Source organism: Sinohyriopsis cumingii, chromosome 7 (assembly GCF_028554795.1).
Source record: "Sinohyriopsis cumingii isolate HCF-2022 chromosome 7, ASM2855479v2, whole genome shotgun sequence".
In the NCBI taxonomy this organism is placed as follows: Eukaryota; Metazoa; Mollusca; class Bivalvia; order Unionida; family Unionidae; genus Sinohyriopsis; species Sinohyriopsis cumingii.
In genome coordinates this window covers 136,595,184-136,611,884 of record NC_142967.1, presented here as the reverse complement: position 1 = coordinate 136,611,884, position 16,701 = coordinate 136,595,184, and the positions used below count along the sequence as shown (strand labels likewise).

The following is a 16,701-nucleotide window of genomic DNA, read 5'->3' as shown; positions in this document are numbered from 1 at the left end:
AAAGTAAAATGAACTAAGGTGAAATAATTTTTCCGAAGAGAGAAGTTGCTTTAAACATCGATTTTTACTTCTTACATCACGATCACGCACATGTAGATTATACTGATCATGTCCTTTTAATAAGAGATATTGTGGATGGATATTTTAGGAAACTACACATGACGCACCAAAAAAAACCAAAAAACAAACCATTCCTGTCCAAATGCGTTCGTGCATTTGCTTTCAGCAATTTATTTTTCTGAACTTGGGAAGTCTATGAAAAGAATTGGTAAGGACAAATACCAGGAACAGCTCAAAGGCCCTATTGTGAAAAACTCTGATCAAATACATATTTTGACATTTTATTGAAAACTTAAGTTTGTTAACCATACTCAATACATGTGTCAATTTAAATTTGAATATTTGTAATTTAATGCAAAAAGAACGTGTTATAATTCTCCAAATTTCTTCACATCTGATATGTTAACCCCTCATCCCCAACCCACCCCCTTCTGTCTTCCTGGTTATGGTTGGGAAATGAATCTAAAAATGACGAGATATTAGTCCTGCTTTCAATTTAATCAAAAATGATATAATTCAACAGATAAGCATACAATTATATTCATCTTTTTGACATAACAAGGGCACAGGCCATGTTTAATGGAATTGGCATAAGGCTTTCAAAAGCAGGACATTATTCAACACGTTTCATAAATTCAATATTAAATCATTACCCATTTGAGTTCATTTATATCTGAATTTCTACATTATTACACTGACTGAAAAATGCTGGTGGTCCTTTTTAAAATAACGGTCATAGTCATCTTAGACATATTTTAAATTTAGTAGTTTTATTTTCCTATCACGATACATAACACAATTCTTCCTAGCCGAGTACTAGATACAAGACATATCTGGTGTGAGTTTGTATCTCTCCATATTTGTTTACTGCAATGCGTGTTGATGTTAAAATATATCAAAATCAGTCATACATGAATCAGTTTACTTACAATACCAATTGTCGAGCGTTTAACACTGTCATGTCGTTATTCTTTCAGCAAAGTAGAGACTTACTTGAACATTTAACGTATCCTAACCATCGTGCCAATCTTTTCCTTTCCAGACCCAATATTCTGGTCAGCATGGTCTGCTTGGTCAAATTGTTCTGTAACCTGTGGAAATGGTACACAGACCAGAGTGAAAATTTGCACGGGAACTAACTGTACTGAGCAAGTACAATTTAACATAACCAAATGCAACGCAACGCCGGAATGCCAAGGTAAATCTTTCTGAACGCTTTTTTATAAGTACATTTAAACAACCACATATTCTTGAATGAACCTAACAATGTCCAAATACAGGCTTGCTGATATCATGGGACTGTCTAGTTCTTGCGCAAGCTCTTTCTGTTTTTAGAGCTATTTACTCAAGCTGGCTTATTGATTGTCTGAGACTGACAATGAAGCTCCTCAGGGTAAGTAGTCGTTTTACTAATTTTTCTTCACAAACCACTTACGTCTGGAGTGTGTGTGTGTGTGTGTGTGTGTGAAGATCCCTTTCTCTGGAGTGCTGCTTTAAATGTTATCTATTAGTTTATCATCTTCACTAGAATTGTGGGTTTGGTGCGTAACAGGAGAGCTTTCATGATACTTCGTTGGGAATGCATGAACAGACATATGGATGGATACTCAGATATTGTTTGGAAGTGAATTGGATATCAAAGACTGCAATTGTATCCTAAATATACACAATTTGAAATGAAATAAACCACGGTTGAGTAATGATTTCGGAAGAGGGAGAGAGAGGTTAAAATGTTGCTTTAAACTTGTTCACTTCTTATATCACAGGATTGCAAACTGGTAATTTTGTTTCCTTAAAATGCCAAGCAAATAAAACGAATTTGAAAGGACAAATAGCGGGAATGCTTATACAGGTCTAAATATGAAAGACTATACGTCATGTAACGACGCTAATCACAAACATCTTTCGTCATGTTTGATATCCGTTAACCACACATAATACATGTTTAGTGTAAATTTGAATATTTGTAAATTGATACAAGATGAACATATGACATTCCTCCAAGATACTTCAAAACCTATATCTGACCACGTTCATCCACCCTTCCATCTGGCACTAAGTGTTTTAAAACGAATATAATATAGACCAAATTATAGCACTATTTTAGCAGGTAAAGTGTTGCATTGTGATAATGATTCCTCGTACAATTTGATCACAACTGATATAACCTAGCTAGTCGGATGCAACTATACCCATCTATTTCATATGACAGGAACATATCGTTTACGGGCGTAGCATATATGCGAAAATGGGAAAACGTTGTAGCTGAATAGCAATATTACCCTACTTTCTGAAAGTATTAGACCTTGTTATCAATTGACCGTTGGTTTCTTAGACATTATCCATTATATTGTCCTCTCAGATAATAAACCGATATTTAAAATAAAGATTAATAGCAATAAAACAGATATGTTGTATGGGTTTATTTCTCTCCAATTGCTATTTTAATGAGTGTTAATGATACATTTTGTCAACACCAATTATACATGTAAATGTACTTAAATACCAATTCGCCTTCACCTTACACTATAATTTCTTTCTGTGTAAGTGAAGTAAAGCAATAATTAAATGTTTAATTTAACCTAACCATATTACCATTATTTTCCATATCAGACCCGTTTGTCCCGCCTCTTTATACAACTATGAATGAAATGAACTACGGTGAAATAATTTTCTTCCGGATAGTGAGCAACTGCTTTAAACATTGATTTTTACTTCTGACATCACGGGCATGCACATATGCATTATACTGATCATGTCATTTTTATTCGAGATATTGTGGATGGATATTTAAGCAAACTACACATGATAATGACGCCCTCAAAAATGTAGCCCTATCCAAATACGTTTTTGCATTTGCTTTTGGCAATTTATTTTTCGTAACATGTGATGCCTATGAAAAGAGTTGTAAGGACAAATATCAGGATCCTCTCAAAAGGTCCTAGCATGAAAGACGCTAATCAAATACAAATTTTGATATCTTATTCAAAACCTAAGTCCGTTATCCGTACTCGATACACCTGCCCATTTCGATTCGAATATTTGTAAACTACTGCAACAAGAACGTGTCACAGCACTCTAGTTTTCAACACATCTTATATTTAAGGCATCTACACCATAAGAACCCCTTCCATCCCCCGGGGTATGGTTGTGAAACCAATATAAAAATGACCAGATCTTTGTTTTATTCAAGCTTCAATGGGCCGCAATCTGTTACTGTTCCTGAGTGCAACTTGATCACAAGTGAGATAATTAAGTAGAAAAGGATACAATCAAAAACATATTTTTACATCACGGGGCCATGGGACATGGTACATGGACTTATCTTTGATGCAAAACTGTGGAAATGCCGAAATGTTGTATTTGACTGTAAACTTGACTGTACTTTCGGTAAAAGATCAGGCCCTTTTAAAACAAAATTGGTAGTATGCGTCTCAGACATTATTATTTACATTTTCATCTCAAATTACAAGCCCAAATCGTTCTTATAAAGAAGAGTAAAATATATAAGATAGATCTGGTGTGAGTTTAGTTCTCTCCACGTGTCTCTTTTCAAGTGTAAACTTTGTCAACATCAATCGTATATGCCGATATATTTAAAATACCATCTGTCCTGCTTCTCACACTATGCTTTCTTTTCCTGTAAGCAAGTAAAGAACTAATCGGATGTTTAATTGTTCCATGTGTTCCATTTCAGATTCGATAGTCTGGTCAGAATGGTCTGCATGGTCAAATTGTTCTGTAACGTGTGGAAATGGTACAAAGACCAGAGTGAAAGTTTGTACCGGGACTAATTGTACAGTGAAAGTAGACTTTAACACAACCAGCTGTCCCTCTACGCTGGAATGCCAAGGTAACTAGTTCTGAACGATTTTACATTAGTACATTTCAGCAACAATACCAGAATGAATTTAACAGTGCTCTAAAATTAGGAGTGTCAGTATATTCGGCTGATTAAGAACCCGAGAAAACCACAGGAAGATCACCGGAAGCAGCTTGCAAGCTATCTCACATACCCACGTTGGCCAAGTTTTGAACCCAGGCGGTCAGAGGTGAGATGTCATTGATATGTGAAGGTCGTAGCCTTATGCCACTCGGCCCTTGACCCCCTACCACAAAAGAAACAAGCAAAATACGAATGAACTAATCAAATGTCAAGAGAAATTAACATTTGTTTAAAAAAAAAATAAACGAAATGTACACTGGTAACCTAATAGGAAACAAATCAACAACATAAAATTTAAAGAAACACAGTCATGTACATCAGTCTGTCGCAGGCACTATTGACACACAATCGAATCATGATGGTCAGATATGGTACCACTGTATTAGATATTATTCCATAAACCTTAATGTTAACTTTTGGTGACATAAATTTACATTTTATCCTACTTTAGCATGCATGTCACATACTGTCATAAAAACCAATGTTAGATTATGAGTTTCAAAATGAAGAACCAGATACTCCAGTGCACTTAACAGAGATAACTATGCTGGAACTTGATAGGGGTAATAGTTGTCTAGTAACAACATATACATTTGTAATGATTTGTATGACATTTAAAACAAATCATAAAATATACAAAAATGAATTAGACATGAATTAACAGAATCTAACATGTTCGCAAGAGACTCAAGTAAACTATAACCTTACATAATGCACAAATCACAGCTAGTTTTGTTTGTTTATTTCTGAATATAATGTTCCCTGCACCTTAAGCTCCAACAAATGGGCTTGCGCCAAAGTTACCGTTTTATTTTAGTGAACTTTCTCAACAGAGAGCTCAACCTTGCATTGTAAAGGGAGATTACTTTCAATGAGCCATGTATAAAAGAAATGGATATAGTTAACGCTGAAAGGCTGTTAAATGAATCTGACGATATATCACGGACCATAAACAATAATGTAGGTCGATCACCCATTTGATGACCTCAGTGCCATTGACAGAATCAAGCTTACCACCCCTCGAAGAGAATAAGACAACATAATTCACTTCGGCTACCACAAAGAGCATCATCAACGAACACAGACAATTATTTCGACGAGTTTCCAACCTAAGTGGGCTTAATTAGTTATGATATGTTTATTTTCCGTTTTTAATCGTTGCAGCGTCATAAACTATGACAGGGAGCGTGGACGGACTTAAGAGTAGTTTAATGAGGTTGAATTAAATTCGGAAACGAGAGACAGACAGACAGACAGAAGTTATAACTGATTCTGGGTCTTTGTTCCACATCCTAGCCATGAAGATGATTACTTTTCCGGCAAACTGAAATGTCATTATTGTGGTGGCTTGTTTATAGCCCTCTGAGTATTTTGTTTTTTATATTTTCTAGGGCTTTAATATATTCAAATTTTTTCTCTGGCACATAGTTTCAAGTGATGAGAACTATTTAGTATTGCAGGGCTAGATATCAAGTAGCAAAGTCTCTCCAAACAACATATGTGGTGTAGTACATTTTCATAAAATTAAACTTTTTGTACGAAATCAGTGTGTAAAATTTGCAATAATGGAATTACCTCTGAAGCTCCACATCTTACACCCATAAAGCAATAACGGTCAAACAGTAATATGAATTTTTGTTGTTGTTGTAAATCCAATGATATAGATAATTTTTTTAAATTCTTTTTTTGAAAAAAACAACAAAGCTGAATTAGCTTCTGCAGTGATTCTCTTTTCTGCAGAAAAAATGAACCATTGTGTTTAACAAGTAAAGCCAATCATCGATGACAAGTCACTACTATTACGAGTTTATCCTTTGAAAAGTCTTTACTAAAATAATATTATCATTTGGCAAGTCACTACCAAGATGAGATTATGATTTGTTGTAAAAATAACCACCCTTATTGCTGGTATTTGGTTCAAAAACCAGAATATATGGATAGTCCATATTGTATCCCATCAGTGTTAAAAGGGATTCCAGATTTAATGAAACCTCACCTAAAACTATTTTTATTTCCCAGGGCAGTCTTGATGCTGTCAATTGCATTAGGGTCATCAGTGTTCGGCGGCAGCCTCGATTCACTTGTATTATTATTATTATTTGTGGCGCGTGAAAACAAATTGACTGCTTCGTTCTACAACCTTGCAGCGTTAGTTATTAGTTTTGCCTCATTGGATATGTCACATCGAAAACTTTTTGCGCTCTTGGCCCAATGAAAGTAATCTCCCCTTACAATGCAGGGGTTCCCTCTATTCTTTTGAAAAGATAGACTATCGTGTTTTGTCCATTTGTCCACAGTGTTTGAACATAGGTGATATACATGTTTGAGCTTCTTTAAATTTTCTGTTGTCAATTTGTTTCATTTTTGTTCGGTTAATCAGCTTGGCTTTTGTTTGTGTCCTTTAAACCCCGTTTATTTCGTCCTAGCGTTTTCTTGTTTCCTTCGTACTTTGCTTGTTTCTTTTGACATTTGTGTTCGATTAATATTTGCTTTTGTATGTTTTTGTTCCATTTTATTATCCTATAGTATTTACGTCATTTCAGATTTATTTACCTTGCTTGGGTGCAGCTTGATTCATTGTATGTTATTTTGTTACATTTGACTTTAATCGGTTTCACTCGTCCTTAGCTTTTTGGTCTGCTTTATTCCATTATTTACATCAAACACCGCTTGTCTGTTTTCGTTTGTGCTCTTATCTTTCATTTCAGTATTGATCTTTTTGTCTGAGCTTTAAACTTTTGATAATGCATGTTTTAATTTAAAGTTACTTATTTGTTATAATTTCATATTTTTGGTGGCGATAGATTTCCATAATTGAATGAAGGTAATGGCGAACACCGGAAACAACACAAAAGTTCCTAATTTGAAAGACTGCAATTAATGTAACGTTCCTAACGTGATATTTGGCCATTTTGTTGGAAACATAACTCCTTTAACCACACTCATTATTAGATGAGGTATCCTGATAGGTTTCAATGTCTCATGTTTCAGGTTTCTTCGTTAACCACATATTCTTTTGAAATTATTTAGCCTGCTGTAATGGAACACAAACCAGGGTTAAAACTTTGCAAAGGAACTAACTGAACAAAAGTTGACTTTCACATCTTCAAGTGCAATACAGGTTTGAATTTTTGTAAATAAATGCAAAAAATAAATTGTTAGATTCCTCAAAAGTCGTGTAATCCTTGCATGTGACAACCCAACCCTCATTTGGTGTGAGTTTCTTTTTATCAAGATTTGGCTAGTAAGTGTTGCTGATAAATGATCTAATATAATTTTACTTAAAATACCATTTCTTTGTTTTGCTTAGAATGCCCCTTGTTTTCTTTCAAATGAATTAAAGCCTTAATCGGATGTTGCATGTAAGCTCGCCATGTTTTCATGTGATCCATTTCAGATCCAATTTTCTGGTCGGAATGGACTTATTGGTCACAATGTTCTGTAAGCTGTGACAGTGGTACAAAGACCAGAGTGAAAATTTGCAGAGGAACTAACTGTACAGAGAAAGTACAATTTGACATAACCAAATGCAACGCAGCTCCGGAATGTCAAGGTAAATCGTTCTGGATGCTTTTAATAAGTACATTTCAGCATCTACAGATTCATGACTTAACTTGACATTGCTGTAAAAAACTGGATTGCCTACGCCTTCAGACTGTCTAGATGGAGTGCCTACGCCTTGGGACTGTCTTATTCGTCTTAGAGCTACTTGCTCAAGTGTTTCTCTTGATTGTTGGAGGCTGTAAATTGATCTAAATAACTTTAATCTTAAGTACTTGTGTATTATTAAATATCGAAACTGCACCTAACAACTATCCATCTGGTTGCCGGTTTTGCTAAAATGATGCCGTTATGCTGACTGACACTAATACATATAGGATGCTTCCATTTGCAGATAGATAGATAGACAGACAGATAGACAGATAGACAGATAGATAGATAGATAGATAGATAGATTGATATATTTATTTTTGAGAATCTCTTGAAGCGCCACATTATTCTTATACAGAATGTTGGTATAAAATGATAAGAGTAAAAATATACTGAACCAAAGGCAACAACATAATTCACTTACCTGCGATTGTCAGCCTTCGTTATTATTTTATGTTCTTGCACAATTATTTTGCAGATAATGTGCATCAATAATAACAGCGCTCTTGTACGTGTAGCTAAACAGTCTAAGCACTGTCAAAGCACTTTTAGATCTTAATAGAACATAATCATAAGTCGCTTATTGTATTAACAATTTTGATATTTTGCCCATTTGATAGAAAACGAAATCTATGAACCACGATCAGTACATTTAAGTTGTTTCCAAGACTAATAAATTAATACAGATTATATATGCTTCTTACTTATATTTCTTTTTTGTCTATATTATTTGATTCTTTTCGTATGTCGTGGAAACGGAGGTATCGCTGTCTTGTATACGGTCTTTGTTTTTAATATAAAATCATTTGTCTTTCTGCCATATATTCTTTTTTAATTCTGTAACCTACAGCAATAGAGCACAAACCATGGTAAAACTTTTCACTGGATCTAACTGCAATGAAGAAGTTGAATTTAACACTTTTAAGTGCAAATACTAGCTAAATGCCAATCCAAATCAATCTTTAAACATTTTATTTTAAATAGTTCACTATTCAGGAACAGAATAGGCGATAATATTCGTCAGCAGATTAGTGGAATTCATAATGACGGTAATAATAATGACGATGGTTATTTTTGCTATCGTGTTTGTGACTGTTGTAATTTTATTTCTCTTGTTTTATAATTTTGGCAGTGGCTATTCTTTTGTCGCTTTCGCCTAATCACATGAATTATTGTCATGGTGTCTGAGTTTCTTGTAAAATTAGAGGAGAGTTTTACGTCCTTGGTGTATAATTCTAGTGAAAGTTTAGTGAAAGTGTTATAGTTTCACCCTTTTGTCTTGTCCTTGTTTTGATATTCATCAACCTGTATGATGCAGAGCAATCCACACAAGCAAACCGACCGGAGGCCGTCACGGATGATGCGCAAAACCTCACCAGTGGTCACATCGTTATAGTGGCCATTGCATGTTTCCTAATAGGCATTTTAGTCGCTGCACTAGTGAGCATTTTCTACATCCAGAGGAAACAGAAAGGATGGTAACAAAAATCAGTGATATTATCCTTTATTTGATATTAAGCTGGACTTTTTTGTCTATTGAAAGCGAATAATATATAGCAAATAACATTTTTTCCCTTATAATTGGTAGAGGACTATTTCAAGAGTGATATGTTTTCGAAAATGAAAACGTTTCCTTATAAGCACATTATTAGAAATCAGCATGTGCCTGATAGGTAGCATAGCACTGTGAAGAATTCAATTTGGATAAGATAAGCGTTTGGCCGAGAGTGATTTTTTTTGTAATCACACATTTCAGTATAATCCTTAGCGCTCATCATCAATGTTGCACTGGTCTCTAGCAGAAGTCAGGAAAATAGTCATAATTTGCGAGAAGCTAATGTTTTTGTTCATTATTGAGATCCATACTAATTAGCTACCTGATTGACCTAAATCTGTGATACTGTCAGACAATTAATTCATGGTTAAAATACACACTTGGTTCATTTTGTAAATACTTATATATGGAAAGTACCAAATTTTCTTTCCATAACACAACTTTTAAACAGGAAGAGTACCACAAATTATGACGTAAAGGTTTTATTCTTTTTGATTAAGGTAAATCTGTATGAAGATGCACATAAAAAAACGAACCTATATTGATATGAAAACAGTAATATCTATCTATCGTTTATTTTGAATTTACGTAATATAGGTTATTAAGACGACAACTTTAACACTCGTTATTATTTGTATTCAAATGGTATTTCAAACCCTACCGTAAAAAGGCATCATGCGAAACAAACATCAAACATGCTATTGATGTCGAAGGAATCCAATGTACAAGTAACTTGTATTACGGATGCCATGCTATTTCTTCAAAATGTCAGCTGCATGATTGGGAAGGCTGAAAATAAAACGTCATAACATTTGTATTTGATTCTTGAGGTAAAGACTACTTCGATATCGGCATAAACAACACGTCACTGACAAATGGTATTTAGGTCACAGTAGCCCAGATGGGATAATTTTTCTTACTTAGGATTTCCATTTCTTCATCCAGTAATGTAGCGCTTCGAGTTCGTACTGTATGGTATACACACAATCATGTAAGTACGTCCTAAAAGCAATATAATTTGCATGCATAACAGGTACTTTAAACATTCAGATTTAATGGAAAATAGTTTCCCTTCATTAAAACATTTTATAACGGAAAGTTTATGTTTTTCTTTCAAACGTTTCTCCCACAGTAAAAAGAGGGTTGAAGCTGGATCAAGAACGCAGACAGGACCGGACTTACAGGTATATGTGTAGATCTTGTTTGGATGCTATTACTGTTATTATTAATATTATTATTATACTCGCATACATTTTTAGTGGAAATCAATGCTGACGGCTGGAATGAAAATTATTAACACGCTGCAAAAATGCTTCAAATGACAGCTTTTGCTTCAAAGACAACACTGTTTATACACGAGTATATTGAGCTTTCATTTGTTTTCTTGGTAATCTTATCTTTTTCGCTTGTCTCACTTTTGCAAACCAGATGCATTGAACGAAAATAGGATCTTTGCTTTTTATTTGTTTAGTGACAAATAAAAGTTCTCGCCAGCGAAGAGTTTGAGACTGAATCTTTCACCACAAGAATGTAAACAACCAACTTTAAAAAATAAAAGTGATATTTCGTATCTTTCCATAAATGGCGCAGAGTTTGGGCAAATACAGCTTCATCCATTTTCCTATATGATCTGGAAGATAATTAAAACTATTCCGATTTACTTTTTTCAGAGTCTAACCAAGAGGGCTATGGCGAATGAATATGAATCCGAGGACAATAAGAATGAAAATAAAACAGTGGAAACCAGCTATCAATCGCTCGATCTTTACAAGATTTCGAAAGACCAGCAAACATATGACCAATATAAGCCGAAGCCTCCTTTTGATCATCGTGATAAGAAACCTCCTTCTGGTCACCAAAAGCCGACTCTGTGCAATGGTAACTCAACATATACAACAACATCCAAAACTGAAAATGTTTACGAATATGTACGCGACGGCCCATATAACGAAAACGTTTCACAAGAATGTAAACCCAACAGTCTGGGACAGCAGGAAACTCATACGGTAGTTGATGACAAGGTCAGGGAAGTACGTGGTGAACAAAGGAACACCGATCATGAATACTCAGTTTTAGAACCCGCCGAAAAGGCCAGGAAAATGCTGGGTAGACAGCCTGACCCAGCTCATAAATATTTCGTATTAGAGACCGTCGACAATGTCGGGGAAGTGGGGAGTATACAGTCGAACGCAGATCATGAATATTTGGTTTTAGAGTCCGTCACAAATGCTGTAAGCAATGGTAAAAACTGAACTTGAAGAAAATGGACGTAATCAGGATCGACATATCAATGAAAGAATTAAAAACATTATACCTTTGTCTTAGAACCTATGTAATTATATATGTATTCCTGATGGGACACAAACTGATTTTGATAACAAGAATCTAGTTATTGTAAAGGTGCTTAAAATGGGGAGACCCGCATATAAAATATGCACTTGAAAATCGTTCGGTTTACCAGATAGGGAATAAAAGTGTCCCTGCAAATTTGTAAGGGAATTTTGAGGTCAATTCTTTGTGTTTTTAAACACAATATTGTGAAATATCTGACCTCACTGAAAGAAGGAATTTCTACAACTTAGGTTGTAAATGGAACATTTTTTTATTTAACGAATACACTAATTGACTCAGAACTTTAAAGTGCAAGGTAAGCACTTAAATAAAAAAGCAAAAAATAGATCACAGGTTATAAACATTTGATGCTAAATGTGTTCTTTAGGTAAAGAAAAAGCTGTTCCACTCGGATCGTTTTCAGCCGTGAAATGATTCCACTCGCAATACATAAATCACGCTTAGCTGGCGATCGGATTGGTTGGTGGTCCAGTAGAGCGGCATGAATATTATACATGAGCAGACCGCATCGGTGGCCAAGTGGTTAGAGCGTCCGCCTCGGATGCAGGAGGTCGCGGTTTCGAACCCCGGCCGAGTAATACCAATAACTTATAATAATGTACTAATAGCTCCCCCACTATACACTCAGCATTAAGAGATTAATGTTAGGACTGGTCGGCCTGGTGTCAGGATAATGTGACTGGGTGGGACATCATGCTAGCTGTCTGCGGCATGATGCCTCAGTGCTAAACATCAGTATAAACTGCCACAAGACAGATATCGTAGCTATATGACTGAACAATTTTTAAAGCTACTTTAAAAACCAAAATCTCTCTCTCTCTCTCTCTCTCTCTCTCTCTCTCTCATATACACACACACACACACACGCGCGCGCGCGCGAGCGCGATACATGATAAACAGTTGTCGTTTGCAGCCAATAACTCAATCTAAAACAATTAATATATAAGGGTGAGAACTATTTTCATAGGTGAAAGCGTTTGGTCAGCTCACACCATTTCTACCTTGATCTACTAAAATCAAATGTCAGTAAATTTCAAATTACAGTGTATTAAGGATCATAAAATCTATCTAATGAATGTCGCAGTGTCTTCCATGACACCATTCTCTGATCATAGAAAAAGCAAGATAATTTCAGAATTGCCCAAGTGACTTAAGTTCAAGGAGCAATGTATAACTGCTGATTTTAATCTTCAGATGAACAAATATTGACTTCTCATTGGTTTACACTCACGGTCTCGTCAATGACAAAACCTGGGTCTAGATGACATGAGGTGGTCTTAAGAATTTCTTGCATGCTCGCTATAAGACAGATGTTTCCTCTTACAATGCAGATTTGTTTCTTGACTCTGATAATAGTCACGCTGGTGGATAAGCATCGAACTCTTCAAAACTATATCTCTTTCATTAGATTTAATCACACGGATGCCAAGCAGTAATAAGGTCGACAAGAAGGTGGACAATATTTTTGATTTGTATTTAACAATATTTATGTATATGATTAGCAATGGTTTTATGTAAAAGCATAATGCATTCTTTTGTATCTAACAGAGATTTGTCGTGATGTAATTATTACTACTATTATTTTTCTGTAGTAAGATTACTTTTCTTTTTTCAATTTTATAATCTATGTAATGTTTCTCTACCGCACAGTCAGAGCAGCAAATGATTATCACATTTTTCCTGGTTAAATGCACATCGCACGCTTCCCTGTAATAGTTCTTAACATCCTCTAAACATTGGTCGCTTGTTTATATATAATCCCTAAACTATTTATATCACGGCCATTGTGATTCACGGAGTTCATTCAGTGGTTGCTATGCCATGCTTTCTGTAAACTCACGTTTCTTTCTGCACTCAAAGACAATGCATACTATTTATTGTGGCCTTTTACAACACAAACAAAGACAATTGTCTGATAATGGCGCGACGTATCCTTGCTGGATTTATCAAAGGCTACTGTGACAACTATCAAAGAAGATTATATATATATAATTGTTCTCTATTAGCTATTGTATCCAAAGAATGCATATCAAAGGAATAGCTTCCTTCCAGGTATATAATTTCGATACTTGGTTTTAATTCATATTGTAGCATTTCAAGGGCTTCAAAGCACATAGTTTATGTAAGAGTTTAACGTTGTTTTTTCTGAGTTTATGGTGGTATAAACTGTCAGTTGCCGATTCACACAGCAAATAACGCCCGAAGGGCGTTATGTAAGCTGTGTGAGTCGGCAACTGACAGATTATACCACGATAAACTCAGAAAAAAACAACGTTAAACTCTTATAATTGAAATTTCAATTATTCGTTATGTTATTTTGGTTGCATCATTAAAAAATAGAAATCTTAATTGAGCGTAGTAATACATGTTTGGGGTTTTTCTGTTACGTAGCTATATATAGCACTTGAGATTGTCCTGCTTGATCGTAATAAGGTCATCATAATACCAGTCCTTCAACCAATGGAAGCCAAATGTATTCAATTATTTTTATTTAAAAAATGTAAGAATGTTGTTTTCCTTTAATGCTTACTTTGTGTTTGCCTTCACTGGCAATGTTTATCTTATGCTGTACACGTGACTATTTATAGAAGTGGAAAAGTAGTTCTCCTTACAGTTCATACAAAAATAAACGCAATTCGTTTTGATCACGTGGTAACATTCTGACCAATGGAAATGTTACTTTGCTGTACCAGCTACTGGCATTGCAATTATATTTTTGTATCAAGACCGAGCGAAAAAGCTTGGTCGAATACACTGCATCTGTTGGCATTGACAAGAATCACAAGATAAAAGTCTTTGCCAATGATGGGTTCTATACAAGGCACAAATACCACAAAATAATGTTCCGCTAATGAAACTCAGGTTCAACATATTCACGAGACTCTAATTTTACACTTATATAGATTCTTCTTGCTTCTCATTTGTATGATTTATTAGTGTGCAATTCTAAGTCGTAGACCGGTATTTGATGCCACGTACCCTTAAAACAGGTCCCAACCAACAAATACACAAAAGTATTCTAACTCTAATTACTAAAGCCTTATAGGTGAGAATATCCCAAGAAATCTTTATGTTAATAAATCTGACATCAGCCATTTTATGAAAACAATTCATGCTACCATAACGTTCAGTTGATACATTTCAGTAGGACACCTGTACCTAGTAATTGTTTAATTAATCCAACTCTGATTCCCCATAATCCAAGAATTAATCACTAAAATTACTAAAATCTAGCATAATTATAAACGGAGACATAAATAGGACTAGCATATACTTTTGTGTGTTATAACATATATACTGTGCGTGTGTGTGTGTGTGTGTGTGTGTGTGTGTGTGTGTGTCCAAATTAACCGTCAATGTGCATTTCCTGTGTGATTTCCATTGAGTTACATTTAACTTTATATCAAGTTAACTATTTACGTTTATATATATTTTTCAAAATTCATATTATGTAATAAATAATATATACTATGAAGTTTATTCTTTGTCCTTTTCGGAACTTGAAAATTAAGGTATAAGCAATGTCGTAAAAACAAGTCACGATAACACTCTAGATAATTCGGTTTTCATCATATCCAATACAACTGAATACTCTCATCAGAGTGTTTGAAATTAATTTAAGAAACTCACTGAATTTAATGTATTTGAATAATGTACTAGTAGCCTGTAAAGAATGGTTTTAAGTTAAAATGTCTCCTGGTAGCAAAGGTATTTCTTCGATCCCCTATATTTACTAAAGTTTACTGCTTGAAATATCGACATAAAAATGATCTCCCGTTGCTACAAGAAAATAACTTTTTTTAGAATATATATGTTAAATTCCCGAAGATTAATCTTACAGGACAAGGAAATACTAAAATTGTCATGCATGACTGCGCACTGGCTTAATTAAAATCTATGTCCAAACACAAGGCAATTACATAGCAAAGGAGAAAAAATGGCGTACTCGCTGTGTTCGAGAAGAAGTCTTTAAAGAAAACCAAAAACGTTTGTATTTGGGATTTAACTGTATTGAAATAAAGCTAGGATATGTCTTATATGTATTTACGTATCTGTTTATAGCTTTGTTAATTTTAGTGACCTTTTGTTGATTATCTTGAGTCGGTGTTGAAAAGATATTTCTCAGCCCTGGTAATTATCTAGTTTCTAGGAGCGGAAGCCATATAATGTAAAGCAAACGGAATTATCTAAATATTTGTGGTATAATTGTTTTTTAATTTGAGATATATCAGGTGTTTGGGTCGTGTTTTTACTGCATGGCGTGAAATACTAATAATAATCTCAAATAGGCTGACTAATAAGTCATACAAATGTGAAACAAGAGAAAAACCATGTTAGGACGCAATTAAAGTTTCGCGATGCATGGTCATTAGGTGATTAGAAAAAAATTGATGTAGTATTTTTGCTCGTTTAAGAACGTTTAGATGACAACGACTGTTGTCTTGAGGTCCTTGGTAATAGGGGAAAATATGAACTATCAAGTCACGGTCACGCTGTTATTTGATTTGCTCGGTATGTGACCCACTACGTGTAACAATATCTTCATTTGTTTTTAAAAAGATACATATATTTCGTTTCCTAAATAATATGGGAAAATGTTTTAATGGCAACATAAACATTTCTTCTATAGAACTAGATCAAAATAGACGGTATTAAAAAAAAGAAATATATGAAGCCAATTTGTGACAGGTGTTTATTTATAATAATTGCTTACATTTTCTGATTTTATTTAAAATAAATATTATCATATCTATTCGTTTTCATATCTTTATTTTGCTTTTTTCTCTGACCTATTATAGCATGTCGTTCTGTAAATGGAATGAGCCGGGAAATTACAGACTGTATAAATATCAAGAAGTCCTCGATTAGCATTTGCTTAACTGCTGATGTGATCGGACGCATGCATCAGTCGTTTTATAGATATGATATCAGGAACTCATGTTAAACTACGATAAAGCTACCCGTACAGCGTTATCAAACAGTAAAAATAATATATTAGACAGGACTCGAACTCGAGACGTCTGACAATAAAATATTTCAATTACACTGCCAACAAAGCTAAACTGAGTACTCGGTTAAACTTAGGGACTTTATGTGACCACACTCATTAAAAGCATAAAAGAAGAATTTTAAATAT

At 34.5% G+C, this 16,701-nt stretch overlaps 1 protein-coding gene across 3 annotated transcripts in view; it reads left to right on the top strand.

Annotated features, from left to right (window-relative positions):
- Nucleotides 1–16,317, top strand: part of LOC149796208 (uncharacterized) — a 70,571-nt gene extending 54,254 nt beyond the window's left edge. For all 3 annotated transcript variants that reach the window (XM_089966159.1, XM_089966158.1, XM_089966160.1), the window contains 6 exons: nucleotides 1,103–1,258; nucleotides 3,758–3,913; nucleotides 7,404–7,559; nucleotides 8,976–9,135; nucleotides 10,345–10,396; nucleotides 10,883–16,317. In XM_089966159.1, coding sequence (XP_089822285.1) covers nucleotides 1,103–1,258; nucleotides 3,758–3,913; nucleotides 7,404–7,559; nucleotides 8,976–9,135; nucleotides 10,345–10,396; nucleotides 10,883–11,464 — 1,262 coding nt within the window. In that variant the 3' untranslated portion in view covers nucleotides 11,465–16,317. The remainder of the gene's footprint in view (nucleotides 1–1,102; nucleotides 1,259–3,757; nucleotides 3,914–7,403; nucleotides 7,560–8,975; nucleotides 9,136–10,344; nucleotides 10,397–10,882) is intronic.
- The last annotated feature ends 384 nt before the right edge of the window (nucleotides 16,318–16,701 follow it).